This window comes from Dermacentor albipictus, chromosome 1, assembly GCF_038994185.2.
Source record: "Dermacentor albipictus isolate Rhodes 1998 colony chromosome 1, USDA_Dalb.pri_finalv2, whole genome shotgun sequence".
In the NCBI taxonomy this organism is placed as follows: domain Eukaryota; kingdom Metazoa; phylum Arthropoda; class Arachnida; order Ixodida; family Ixodidae; genus Dermacentor; species Dermacentor albipictus.
The window spans coordinates 237,422,608-237,437,651 of record NC_091821.1 but is presented as its reverse complement, the minus strand read 5'-3'; the positions used below and the strand labels follow the sequence as shown (position 1 = coordinate 237,437,651).

Sequence of the window (15,044 nt, the reverse complement as noted above, 5' to 3'; positions counted from 1 at the left end):
GGTTCTTACAAGACATCGTGGTGAACAAGAAATTAGGAAATTTCTTGTATAATAATGACTCTCGTGCGAGCTTTTCCTAAATTATTTGTGTTTGTAATCCGTCTGCATTCCCTATAAGCATGGTATGAAGCTATCTTTGTCATTGATATGTTCAATTCAAGAGAAGGCCGAGTAGAATTTTCTTGAGTCTGGGTCCGAGTGAGTCTGGCTGATTATAGGTCTGTAGAGTCCGAGTCTGAGTGAGCCTGGCTGAGTAATAGTTTCGTGAATCTGAATACAAGTGAGCCTGGCTGAGTAGTATTTTTGCGAGTCTGAATCAGAGTGAACCCAATTGGCTAGTATTTCAGTGAGTCTAGGTCCGAGTAAGCCCAGATCTGTATAGATCTGGTGAGTTCGAAACCGAGTGAGCCTGGCTAAAAGTATAGTTCTGGTGTCCGAGTGATCTTGACTGAGCAGAATTTCAATGAATCTGAGCTCTAAGCAACAGGGATTATTTGTGATTGAGACTAAATGAGCTCTGTTTATTTTGCCTACCTATGGTGAAGTACCTAAAAGCAAAGCAGCATGGCATGCTTTGACAGTAGGAATGGCACTAGACAATCAGTGCTGTAAACTGAGCTCACGTGTTGAGCAAATGGTTTATTTGAAATTATAGAAAATGGAAGGCAAGAGAAGAATTAGAGTGAGGGAGGGAGGGTAAAGCTTTTTGTGCTCTGGGTGAGGGAGGACGGTAAAGTTTTTTCAACATGAGGGAGGAAAACAAAATATAAGGTCATTTGCCTACCTCTGCTTAGGAGTGCTGCTTGGATGGAGCAGCGTGTCCAGAAAGAAGCACAAGAGAAAATCTAGGCTACCGCATGACGCGTTTCTTCTCAGTGTTCACATAAACTGGTGTGCCATGTATTTCGGAGGCTACACGCATGCTTCACAGCGGCAGCACTAGATGGCACCGAGTGTTTCTAGTGAAACACAAATGGAGTCCTGCTGCCGTACATGCCTCGTACATAACTCGTTTTGATGGTGGCAATATGTTGTGTCACTATATTGATTCAATGCTTAAAGCATTACCGTGTGCAGTCATCACGAGATGTGTTCTGCTGAATTATTTTCATTACTAATCACATTAGCGTCAACATTCATATTGAGATGGGTTCTGCCAGAATACGCAGATTACATTTCTCCCTCTGTGTGGCATCCTCCCCCCCCAAGGAACAACTTGGTGGGGGCTTTGACCTTGCTGCATAGTGAACTCGTATGAATTTACTAGTTTGTAGAAGCATTGCGTGTCTCAGTATTGTTACAATTTACTAGTTTGGTGGTGTAACAGGTTTTCAGTTGGAAGTTCTTGTGTCACTTTTCATTTTTTATGTGTTTGGAGATTGAAGTACTTAAAGGTCCCTGAAATGGTTTGGACAAATTTTGTACATGCATAGAGTACAGCTACAGTAAAACATTAGCATCACAATTTAAGTGAAGCATCTCATATTAAGAGAGCTACGGACGATTACAAATTGCCCTAGCCATGCCTTTTCTCCAAACTTGTTTGTGGAGTAATCGGGGCTAAGCTCTGCCTTCACTGGCTCTGCTTCGTGATGTGATATCATAACGTCTACTTCAGGTTTTCTTGGAGCCAGTGCACAAAGCCTCTCCAACTATTCCTCTTGCTGCCTGGCCGTCGATCCCTCACGAGAGCTATCCAAGCAGCATGCATTGGGAGCGTTCTGTCGCTGCACCGAGCGTGTCCAGTATTCCAGTGACCGCAGGCGAGCTGGCCATTTGGCGGATTGGTGGAGGCATAAACTAAAGCCCCTCCATACAACTGCCACTCTGATAAAGGGGCTTTAGCGTAAACGTGAGCGTCCTGAGGGGCCTGCACGGTGCAGCCACCTGCTGGTGCAGAACTTAACCAGCCAAACATAGACACGGCTGCCTGGATCGGTGCGCGCGGCTGGGTTGCTACAGCCGACCCATTCGGACGGAGAGGGCGCAATTGTGAAAAGGGCTGTGGCCGCTTCTTTTACCGCAACACAGCACGTGCCTCCGACCCGTCAACTCCCTTGCCATGGCTGCGTGCAAGATGATTCGGGCCACTTTTAAAATATTGCTTTATAAGAAACAGCGAAAAGTTGTGCTGAACAAAAAAGCCACACAAAAGCATGGATGGCCCCTGCCGCTTTATTATTTTTTTTCCGCTCAAGCCTTTGTTGGGATGATGCTGCCCAAAGAGAGTACACTCATGAGCCAAAGTTTGCGGAAAAATTGCTTCCACGCACTCAAGCACAGCATGCCAATGGAAAGGATACAAGCGAGAGAAGGCATTCGAGCTCTATCTGCTAGAAGGAATGCCACCTGACTGGCGAGGCAGCGCAGTATTTTTTTTTTCGAAAATCCGTAGCCCGCGAACTCTAGTTTGACTTTTGGTGTCTGCGACTGCATATAGCTTGGGTAGCCAGTAAAAGCACTGGGGCAGGAGTCCGTTTCAGGTGCCGGGGTCTTGGCGGACTAGGAACTGTAGTCGGTGCTCAAGAAGTGTAATGAGCAGACGACGCTACTGGCAGACCTATCATTGGGAAAGAAATCTTTCCTGCATATGGCTTAAGCCACATTTGTTGGGAAGTTTCATCGACTTGAAACCCGTGAAAGCTTAGACCATGCTTTTTCTTGGTGCTCGACTTGCAGTATGGCATGCAGCAGTACGGCATGTTTCTGAAAAATACAGAAAATTGCATGTGGAATCTCTGGCCAGATTATAAAAACAAATCACTTGCCTCAAGTCAATGTGGTATAACAAGTGAAAATGCATGTGAAAAAATATATGCTAGCTGCACAGGGCCTTCAGCAGCAACACTTCCAAGGAATAGAGCTATTTGAGGCTTAAAGGAGAAGTCGCTTCAGAACCACTGATGCATCGCGGGAACTTCACAATGTAAAAGTGATGCGCGTGCAAGCGTCCCGAATAATTAATTTTGTCGGCAAATCAGGTCAGAGAAAGTGTACTGCAGAATTATTGTTGCCATGGTGATGTCTGTAATGAAGACTTCCGTGAACATAGAGCTCAACCAGAGAATGTAGCCATGCAGTTACCACGATGATGAAATACGTCTCTTTTGAAAAGCAAAAGTGAGCGCAAAAAGGAAAAAGAATGACAAGCATGGTAAGGGAAAGCACTTAGGCACAGTGGCAACTCACTCGCCAAAATAACATGTCTCAAGGAATATGCAATGTGCCACACAAGGTCGCGTAAACACCCTGCCTGTGGCTTAGCTGCATCTCTATCGTATTATGCTACAGAGAACAACCCTCACTGTGTAAAGCAGACTTAAAAATATATGACCACGTACCTTGATTCTTGTGCAGTTTCCTGTAGCTGTCAATACACTTCTGGGCCAACGATCAACTTGTCTTCACCACGTGGAAGAGGTCATATGCGCATCTCTCCGAGCATCTCTACGGCCACGACGCCGTCAGCAGGGGGTTGGGAGTACAGTGGTGCCCTGCGGCGCCCTGAGGAACTTCAATTACATTTTTTCAATGGGGTGTGTGTTAAATGGCACAGCCGTAGCAACCCCCGCTGCGCCCGCCGATCCAGGTGGCCATAACACAGAGCTGCTATTGCTGTAATCAAGTGTAAAACATCTTAAACATTTAAAAAGAGATGTTCACGATTGCGCTCTTGCTGAAAATTCACACTAGCAGTAAAGTAGAATACGCTTAATTACTGCCATATTAGCTCTGTGTCTGGTTGAGCTCTGTGTGACCAGGTGGCTGCACCATGCAGGCCATTCATGTTTGCGCCTCTGCTCAGCCGGTAAACTGCCCAGCGTGCTTGCACTTGCGTTTACCCAAATACTGGACACATGAAAACTCTATTGTGGTAGTGATCCTCCGACATGAAGTGACAGCCATGCCACTGATCACATACCGACCGTCAAATGCACTGCAGCCACTCTGCTCACATGTTGCCTTGCAGAGGGACTCGGATGCCACAGCTTGACATGTCGCCGATCTCTAGATTTGCATCCCACAACATAATAAGGGTGATCCATGATGTTCACAAAAAGAAAGATCGAGACCAACGCTGACTGCAGATTGAGGAAGTTGTAACACAAGCAGATCGACATACAACACTTTCTATGGGCCAGAAGTGCTTGAGTGTAGGGATAAATTCTTGTTGTGTATTTTCTTTCTGTTTTTACTTTTGTTTTATAGAAACAAATTAACCAACCGTTCAACTATTACGAACGTTTGTTCGTGATGGAAAAATGACCGATGACGTGACCTGGGTGTATCAGATAGCTCGCCCAACTGGCGTCATTTGGGCTAACTAGGTCAATTGTCAACTCAAGGGAGTGGCGCCACTGCAACCTGTATCGATGCACATTTTTAAAGCTGTATAATAAATTGCACGCTTTATGCGGAGCACTTAAATGCATTACTTAATGATGAAAGACCTACCCTAACAATTTAGTACATTTGTACAATATTATCAAAATCGTTTCAGGGTCCCATTAAGAACAATAAGTTTAGCAAATGCATCCTGCTTTTCTGTGTGCAGGCTGCTGCCGAGAAAGAGTCTGTGAACGTACCAGTGGTGTCTCAACCAGCAGAAATGACCGCAGTGTCACAACCTGATGCTGTCAGAACGCTGCAGAGAGTTACTGCTGAACATTACAGGGACTACACAAGCTCAGTGCCTGATGTTAGTGTCTGCTTGTTTCCTCTGTTGTTTTTTATCGTACAAGCTACATGATGTTCCTAATCAGTTCTAGTAAGGCGGTAGCACCATCAAAGTCGGTGAGCCCCCTTGCCCTTCTGCGCATTTTCTTCTCTCTCTTTTTTAGCTTCATTGCAAAGCCACCATCTAAGCAAATATCACTTTCAGGCCATACGTGTACAATTGTGCTTACAAATGAAATGCCTAAAAAATCAGTCTTGACAAAAAAATGGCATCTTAAATGCATCTCGCACATATGACATTTGTGATTGAACTTGTGGTCTAGAATTTGTGCCAAGTCTGTTAGTGAGAAGAGTTATGAGTACGTAGGTGTCGTGTGTGTTTTCTGTGATGCTACAATACAGTTGAACCTGTTTATAACGAAGTTGCAGCTGACCCAAAACTACCTTCATTATATCTAATATTCATTATAAGCTAGCATATATGCTGATAATAATAATAATAATATAATGATTTATTACCATCACCATTACATAGACAAAAATATACAAGATATAGACAAGATATTGACAAAAAGAAATATCAAATTTAGATTTACTTTGTTATATCTAATGTTGTTATATGCTCCATTATATTGAGGTTTGGCCGTATGTCAGCATGTAGCAGGCTGTCTTTCTTCTTCGTTTTTTATTGCAATGATTTGCACAGCATGCTGTTTTTTGAGCACAGCTCATGTGAAACAGTTGATTATGGTTATTGAATGTCAACTCAGGGTGTCTACCAACCGGGAAAACCGGGAATTCTCAGGGAATTTGAACAGTCTGGAAAAACTCAGGGAAAACTCAGGAAATTTGTGCTTCCATCAGGGAAAATTAGCTGTAACTTTATTGAAAGGGAACGAAAGTCGTGTTAATGCTGGCTTCAGTAACAGAGGAATCGCAACGAATCGTCATTGACGCCGTGTCATCGGCACGATGTATTGCCAGAGTAGTTAACGACCGATTTTCTAGACGCCCGATTTTTCGGACATGACATGCCCGATAATGTGCATGGTTTTGCGGCACCACCACGTACTCCATATAGTCAGTGTATACTGCCCTGACTGCAGGTCTGAAATGGCATTAATCAAAGCCGCCACCGCCGCTATTTTGATTATCTCGCCGCCTCGAACCGGCACTCTCGCAGGCAGATCCGCTGGCAGCCCTAACCACCACCGCGGCAACGTTAGGCCTAGCTGCTTCTATGTTCGCTATTAAGCTTCTTGCCGTGTGGTGCCGTGTTTTTCATTGAAAGAATTCGCCGCTATCACCAATGGCACCGACTCCGCCTTTCTAATCCTCGCGATTGGCTTTGAAAGTCGCAGAGCACAGCGCGTTGCGTAATGCCAGTCTCCGAAAGTTAGCTTTGCCTCAGTACATTAATGTTAGGCGGTGAAGCATAACAAGCGTGGGAAGGGGGCAATTGTCACGGGACATAGTATGTATTCCTTAATTACACATGCGTTCACCCCGTCTCCTGTCACAGTACAAGCCCTGATATGCCTAATAAGCGTACTGGCAGGCCTTCAGAGGTTTTTCAGACTTGCCTGTGGTAATTTTAGCCCTTAAAGGCAGTTAAAGACATGCATTAATTTTTTTCAGACTGCCCGGTTTTTTTTTCGTTTATTTTGCGGACCCTCGGAAATCCGAAAAATCAAATGTTGACTGTACAACTGACCAAGAGGATGCTTCAGATGATCCATGTGGTGAAAGCGTGGTAGAAGGAGGATTAGAACAGAAAGGACCGACGCACTGAGGAATTGACGGGAAAGGAATTGCCGGCGCCTTTTTGAAGGAGCTTGAGCTAAAAAAACTAAGTGTTGGCTGACGCTGAGACACAGGTGGCCCTCATCCAAACCAAAATAAATTGTTTAAGCAGTGAAACCCGACACTGAGATGTTGTGTACGGGCTGAGAGTATGTCAGGACAGTTGAGGTTGACTTTCCAGCTGCTGAGAGAGAACCTTAATAATTAGTTGTGACAAAGTTCAGGACCTCATACAGATGAGCTTGCTATCAGTTGATGGAAATAGCTGATATTAAAAAAAATATTTACTTATGTATGCATCTCCTTTTCATTCGTATTTGAAAATGTTCGACTCAATTTGGAATGGGCTTTACCATTTCTTTCTCTGTGCATTTTACACCTTCCTTCTGTTTTCTTTTTAAATAAAATAGATATTACTCCTTACTATTTAAACTGGATTAAGTCTTTTTTTTGTTTCAGTATGCTTACTAGAGAGTGACAGCATCGGACAACGTGGTGTCGGCCTGTCTTGACATAAAACAAAGTTCTGGCTCATTCAGGGAATTTCGCAAAGGTGCTCAGGGAAAACCTGGAAAACTCAGGGAATTTGGAAATGTCAACTTGGTAGACACCCTGCAACTATTCTTTAAAGTTCAGGTGTGGATTCCATACTTTTGGGTGCAACAAAAGTCAGCGAAATTTTAGGTTTCCAAGCCTCTTAGTGCTGCATGTTTTTGCTGATACTGAATCATTAGCATCAAGCCTATAGTATTTAATATAAGTAATGCTTTCAATTCATCGGCTTTGCCCCGAGCCATCATACTCTGTAATGATCTTCCAGATACCATTATGTCAATCACCAAAGCGGCCACATACACACAATATTCAAGCGACAAGCAACATGACATGCACACCCTGTAGCACTGTCATGTTGCAGTGGAGCAACCATATGGATGCAACAATACGAAAAAAAGTGAGAAATTTGCATTGTTGCCCAATAAATATTGTGCGCCCATAAGGAAGTTCCAAAGGTACCACGAGGCCAATGTTTTTACCAAGGTGTATTTGATCTAGCTTTAAAATGCTGTCATCGCCAGTGGAAATTTGTTCCATGCTACCAGCGTAAAATGTTGTCACGCCATCTGGTGAGCAAAACTCGACTTTCACGGCTCTCAGTGGTGTCTCAGGCCTAGGAGCGTCAAAACAAACAACTGATCTCAGTAATAATGACAAGACAATGCAGATACTTTGTCCTCAGCTTGAGATGACATGAAATAATATGGCTGATTTTACTATTTTTTTTAGTGTCACGGCTGAGAGAAAGTTGCAAGAGCGAATTCAGATCGAAGCAGACTGTGTGGTTGCTGGTTCATTGTTGTGCAATAACACTGTCCCCAGCAAGAGCCGCTGTGTGAACTTTCAGGCGACAAGTTCAATTTTCTGGCTGGCTAAAACCGGCAATGTGACAAGCGAGAGTGATGGATCACTCTTTGTGGCATCAAAACCTGTTGCTTGTGCATATGCTTGCACCCGAACCGAGAACTTTTCTATGTGCATTTGTAAGCACATTTCTTAACCTAAAAGTGATGGTGCTATCTTTCGCTGCTAATTGTTACTTTTGTTCGTGTTGTTAACTTATGGTTTCTTTTTTATTCCTCCATAACTCAATGCTCTGATAGGAGCTTGAGAGGTATCCATAAACAAACAAAGAAATAAATAAGTAAAAGGAGCAAGGAATTCGTTAACTTAATTTTCAACAGGCATGATAAATTGGTGCTTGAAGGACACGTGAAGGCTTTTTTGTTTTAATTAATTTTATCATTTGCATGCTCAATTTGTGAAGAGACACGGTAGTTAAATGATCACTGCTATTGGTAGTGTGTGCAGTCATGTTACTTATGCATAATTAGTGTAGGATAAGTACAACATAAACAGAACTTTAGAATACACAGAACTGTGTGTGCAGTTCCAGTAAGTTACCTCTCTGCTCCATGGTAACATATTTATGTATCATATTTACTCATGTACCATATTTACTGGTTGTAAGTCATGCTTGTTTTTTTCAAAATTTTTGCTGGTGTGTAACTATGATGCAACTTAAGTATGCATAACATCACTCATGCTGGGGTGACCAATATGTGCTTTCTGTTTTATGAGTGCAAGAAACAGTGCACGGTAGTATTCTAAAAGAGATCAAATCTTGTATTAACAGTGAAGCAACAGTTGGTACAGATGTTAGTTGCTGGGGCTAGCCATGTAGGTGGAGCAGCAGCAGCAGTAGGGTAGCAGCAGTGAAGGCCGCCAGTATGGCCTCCGTGACTGGAAGTCACGCTGTAGTTTGTTGTTATAGTTTAGTTTTTTTTTAAAGACAAGGTTAAAGTTACATTTCTTAAAACTGGAATTTACAGCTCGTAAAAATTTTGTTTACAGTAATTTAGTGCCCCGAAATGGGTAAGTTCAGAATTTCGCAATGGGTGTACATGTGTGTATCCTTTCATTATGCATGCAGAGTTAAAATAGGTACTATCGGCGTCAAATGAAAGTTGAACAGCGGAGCGCGTGGCCCAAGCATAAGTGAAGATATAGTGCGCGCCGTCCAGTCATCACCATTGACAAGCGCGCACATCCGATTTGGCCGCACTGCGCGGTCCCCCTCTAGGAAGATAATTTCGCTTCTTTTCTGGTTCTGCACCGGACAGAAGCGCGGGCGGTATGTGCACCGTCATCGCAAGGTAGATTCGCCCGCGCGGTGCGGGCGATGACGGTGCAAACTGCACCACGCGCACCGCTATTCGCGCTGACAGCATTTGTGGCTTCGGCGATCTGTGCGACAAGACTCGCCGTAAACTGCAATATTTTAGCTTCGTTTTTATTTCCTCCCTTTCAAATGTAAGAACCAGGACAGAAGCGAAATTACCTCACTAGAGGGGGATCGCGCAGTGCGGCCAAATCGGATGTGCGCGCTTGTCAATGGTGATGACTGGACGGCGCGCACTATATCTTCACTTATGCTTGGGCCACACGCTCCGCTGTTCAACTTTCATTTGACGCCGATAGTACGTCTTATATACAGGTACGTGTGACATACATACCAATTTCTTTTTTTTAAACTCGCGGAAAATGGGAGTGACTTATGCGAGGGCAAATGAAAAAGTCCTTGCGCCTATTTTTTTATGAGCCGAAATAAGGCACATACAGGTAATTAAAATATATGTACTATTCTACGTACCTTACACTATTTTTCCACATAGTCCCCATACCAGTTCAAACATTTGTCCTGTTGAAGAACTAAAATTGAGATGCCCTTGTGGTAGAATTCGTCCGGCTGAGTGTGGAACAACCATTGAACTGTGCTCCTTGCTTCATCATTGCATGTGAAACGCTGTCCTGCCACCGCATACTTCTCAAAGCAAGACACCTTTCCCCATACGTGGGCTGCATTTCCCCGTGGATTTCAATGGGTGTTCGTCCCTTCCTCCATAGAACATGAATAGCACTTTTTTGCTTATACACCGTGAACATGTGAAGCGCAACTGCCATCTTCAACGACTGACAGCAGCGCCGTGCTGCGTAGCTACCAGCAGATAAGATTGGGCCGGTCCAAGAAAGGTCCACCGCTGGGACTGGATATGTTGACTTTTCATTTACAGCCGTAATTTGGTTAAAAAAAGTAGGGCAAAGACTCAGATTTGCCCTCATACTAAGGGGTTACTTATAATTCGGAAAATACAGGAAGTTCTCATCTGGATTTCATCTGTCATAGTGACTTAATGGCTAGGGCATTTTTCATTTTTTTTGCTGAGTACACAAACACTGATTCTATTTCTAACTGCATATAGCCAGCTGCATTTAGAATTCATAAATGTCACACTGAAATTTTAGTGTATATTGAAATACTTAAGGCAGTCAAAATTAATTTGGAGCCTTTCGTTATTTTCTCCCTCATAGCTCTGGTGTAATTTTGTGGCACAAATGCCCCATTATCAATTATTTATACTGGTTATAAACTATCACATTTTCACACTGTGTGTCAGATATAAAATCTAAAATAAACTGCATGGTTCCGTTACAGCACTTCTGATTCATCAAACCTGCAACATGCTCTGACCTGAACAGCTTCTTCAGATAGACCATGTTTGTCTTTCTCACATGTCCGTATTTGAACTGTGATAAATTCTGTGGAGAATCAATCAAGTGCTTTTTTTTGTTACACACATACGAGCTTATCAAGGAACTTTCTTTTACTGTAGCCTATAATGAAGTAACATTTTGAAGGCATTTCATTGCCAAGTCATCATTAGCAGTGATAGCAAAATCAAAGCAATGTTAATAATAGCCGCACTGAGCTGACCTGTGACATGCCACACTATAGTTGGACATTGTGCACAACGGTGTGCTCATGGCATTAGTTCTGATACAAGGCATCAAACATACTTGTAATCGATGTACAAACTAGGACAACAGGAAGAACACAGGACATGAACACAGGAGATGCACTTTTTCGCTGTTCTCCCTGCTGTCCTGGTTTGTTTGCGTGCTGATCAAAATGGGTAACTTGAAGCCTGCCCTCTTCACCATTCTCCAACATCATTGCACCATGAAATTTGGACTCCCTTTCTGGTATGGTAGGCTAGGTCATTTGGAAACTTAGCAGCCTTTTTAGGTCGACACATGCACTTACACAAACATTTTTGAAATGCTGTGTGCAATGCTAGCGTTATTCTTGCTCAATTTTTTAACAGCACTTTATTCTTTCTATTTCGTTGCACGCTCACATTTCAGCGCCCTTGAAATTATCTGTAGTCTATTGTATTATAGTTAATAAACATCTAAACATCTAGTGACTTTCGAAGTTGAGTGAGCCAGTTTGATTTTTCTCGTGTTGTCCTCTTATATGCTGCCTTGTAAAAACTGTGGCAACAGTGTTTATGTTATGTAAATAGAAAAGCCTCAATGTTTCAAGTACAGTAGACTCTTTAAGATGAGCTCATTGATCAGCCAGACAGTCCAGAAACTCGGTAGTTCCTTGTAGGTTTCTTGTAGTGCAGTTCTGTGAAGCTAGACATCTGTTCAGATTGCTAAGGTCTCTGTTCTTAAAGGGGGGTTTGCTGTGAATAGAGCTAAATCACGTGCATGTTTGCCAAGAATGTATTGCCTTTTTCATTGTAAGCCTTAACTATCTTAATTGTAGTTAGCAGGAAGATGGGAACACTCATTTCATGAAACAGTCTGGTGGCTTGTGGCGTAGTAATGCAGTGCTTGCACAAGATGGTGATAGTGAGCATCCAGTCTAAGTACATGTTTTTGCATCATCAAAGTGCCACTTGTCTGAATTACTTGTGCAAGGATTGCATATACAATTTGTGAATGCGAACTGCACGTTGATGACTGCCTAACTACTTTGAGTACAGTGAACTTTGGATAAACGAAACTTGCTTTGATGGACATGCTGGATAAACGGGATGAGGGTACAGACTTTGGTTGGCCACCCATAGGAACAATGTTAAAGGGCCCCTCACCAGGCCATGTAGGCGATAATGTTGGTTATACGCTGTAAGTTGCTACGTGCTCTCATCGGAGCGTTCTACCACAAGAATTTTTCAAATTGGTTCATAAATAGCCGAGCTAGAAACATTTCAGTGCCACGAACCCATGATTTCAGGAGGTGAGCATCGCTGTCAACAGGGACACTCTTTCCACTTGCCCCGTCTAGCCTCCACAAGTGAAATTCCTTCCCTGTGTTCTCCCATACCAGAGCTGGAGGATTGCATGACGCATACGTCACGGGTCACACAGTGCACAAACTTGTGCGCTGCACATGAGTACACCTGACTAGTGGTCTCAGTCAGTGCTACACGAATGCTGAGGCAGACGCAAGCAGATCACAGAGCATGATTGTGCGCTGGCACAGGGTAGAAAATGACATAGTTTCACTCCCAGCATGCGTGACTGCATGACATGGAAGCAGGCAGACGAAATAGAAATACATCTCTTGCTGCGGTGCGAAGTAAAACAAAATCACGCAGACATTCGGTTTTGGGAGGAGGAGGAAATAACTTTATTGAGTCCTGAGGGACCCCTCCCCACCCACTCTTGGTTTAGGGGTCGGCAGGGGTCGCGGGCCGCACCCACGTTGGGACGGGAAGCCCGTGAGCCTCCGCCCTTTCATGAGCCCTCTGGACGGCACAGAGCTGGGTGTTTTATTATTTCTCTAAACTTTAATTTATCTATTGAAGCAACAAATTACACAAATAGCAGATGTTGCCTTGAATAATTCTCAAAGTGTCGCGTGTCACTATGAGCGACATCACAACCTATACATGTACGTAGGCGCACCTGCTCATATACGTCATCTGATCTTGCAGCATGGCACTCGCGAGGAGAGGGGTAAACGGCATTAGTTTGAAATTTTAGCTCTTTTCGTGGCGTGTAGCAATGTAGTTCCTAGCAGAAACAATCGTGAGCATGCACTGTGTGCTCTGCGCTTGTCAGCTCAAAATGGCCAGACCTGGTGAGGGGCCCTTTGAGAAACTTTTAAACGGAACGCTTCTTTTTGTGAACTCCAGTTAAACGGAGCTGGAGCCAAATATGCACATACCTCATCGGTCATCATGCTTCATATGAAACAGGAGTAGGTCAACAAGCATGTGAGATGGCGATGCTGACACCAGTCAAATAAATATCACGTTAAATAAAAGCCCCATCCAAGAAGCTGATTCGTTTAAATATCTGGGTGTCATATTTGACCAGCATATACATTGGGAAGCACATATTCTTAATGTATGCAAGAAGGTCGCATATGGTTGTTACTCCCTAATTAAACCAAAGCAATATTTTCCTCACGAAGTACTCAAATTCCTTTACTATGCGTTTTGCCATAGCCATATTAGTTATTGTTTAGAATCATGGGGCGTGACTTAAATGACATACTTACAACCTTTACAAAAACCACAGAAAAGGGCCCTGAAAATAATTAGCGCTTCAAATTATACCAGTGATACATTTAATGATGTTTTCCAAACGCATGTGTTATCCATTAATGCACTATGTAATCACAAGATCTCAATTTCAGTTAATATTTTATGCACTAACTTTCCTATTCCTCGAAACGTCTTTTCATTTCCAACTCGTAGCACTAGACATGCTTTAAAAGGTAACCTCAACTTACCAAAGTGTTACAATGTATGCGGGGAAAGGTTAATTGAATTCAGTGGCACAAAAATCTGGAATATTTTACCCCTGGAAATTAAAATGGCGCATAATTTCAAGCAGTTTAGCAAATTCTTTTTTCTTGATAACCAGAATCTCTAACTTACTTGAATTCATTATGTACGAGTATTTTCAGAATGTTTCTTGTCTGTATAACTGATGACGTGTTCTGGAATACTGTGCTGTTAAAATCTGCGCCTGACCTGTCTTTTGTAATTTGTCACTGGACCGCAAACTAGCCTTCCCTGGCTATCGGTCCAGATATCTGTATAACCATGATTATGTGAAGAAAAATAAAGCACTTACACTTGCAAAAAAAAATAGTCAAGAAAATTCATTATATCACCCAAATGCACTGTCATGGCGTTGGCATGCACGCTGCCTAGTTATTGCGTTCCTTTGTGTGTCGTGATGGCGTCAGTCAAGAAAGCGAGAGTACATAAATGAAAGTGCTGTGCTTCTTTCACACAGCACTTATGCGAAAGAAGCTATGGTATTCTTAGCATAGTGCAATAGCCTCTTTTTTTCACTGCAGTGATATTAAAACACTAGACGTTTTTGAGATACAATGCTTTTCCATGATTTTTGCGTCATTCGCCTAAACAAATCTTCTGATAAGTGGAACTCTACTTACTATCTCTTTGAGCTGTGTTTAGGCAGAGTCTACTGTAATTATAACACTGAGGTATGTCAGCTTATCTTTTCACCACTTAGTTGTAAAAATGAAGAAAATATGATTATTGGGGAAAATTAGGGAAAGGTATAAATTTGCGTTTTGTCATTGTGCTTTGAGGACAGCTTCATAAATACATTATGGCTATGGTTTCAGAAGATGGCAGACTCACCACAGTCAAACCTCAATATAACAAACCTCGATTTAATGAAATTCACAATGTAAGGAACCATTTTCATTTCCTGATCTCAGTCGCATTCAAAACTGTGTATTTCTTTTCACAATTTAATGAAGCTTTTGGCTATTTCACCCATGTACTTGGAGCCTGTATGGCTAGTAAATCTAGCAAAAAACTATAAATATGTCCACTGAGGCAAAATTTATTTCAGGTGTCCTCCTGCATGTAAAGTTTGAACGGCAAAACTGGAAAAAAGGAAGGAAACACTGCTGCACCATTTGTCGCGATGGTATACAACTCGTGGAAGACACAGGGCGTGCCGCAGCTCGCAGTGCTCGGACAAACACGAGTGCTGACAATTCCTTTTGCACAGTTCTATTCACAATGAACCATTTACACACTTCAACTTGCTGCCTTCAGTAATGGATACTATGGTGACAGGTTCTTTAAACATCTTTCATTGGCAGAATCCCCGAGTAAGATATACAAGAGAGCTGGCTGATCTGATAAGTATTCGCTCCTCAA

General features: G+C 42.7%; 1 protein-coding gene across 14 annotated transcripts in view; it reads left to right on the top strand.

The window, feature by feature from the left end:
* The window catches only part of LOC135901231 (protein CASC3-like), a 139,403-nt gene that overhangs the window by 106,343 nt on the left and 18,016 nt on the right, over positions 1 to 15,044 (top strand). For 11 of the 14 annotated variants that reach the window (XR_010564057.2, XR_011511106.1, XR_010564056.2 and 8 more), the window contains exon 10: positions 4,556 to 4,699. The exons of 1 other annotated variant lie outside the window; for it this stretch is intronic. Coding sequence is in view for 7 of the 13 variants with exons in the window: in XM_065430933.2 (XP_065287005.1) it covers positions 4,556 to 4,699 (144 nt within the window). In the remaining 6 variants the exon portion in view is untranslated. Of the gene's footprint in view, positions 1 to 4,555; positions 4,700 to 7,764; positions 8,034 to 10,531; positions 12,105 to 15,044 lie in introns of those variants that run through there. 2 more of the 14 variants (XM_065430939.2, XM_065430938.2) reach the window with 2 other exon arrangements.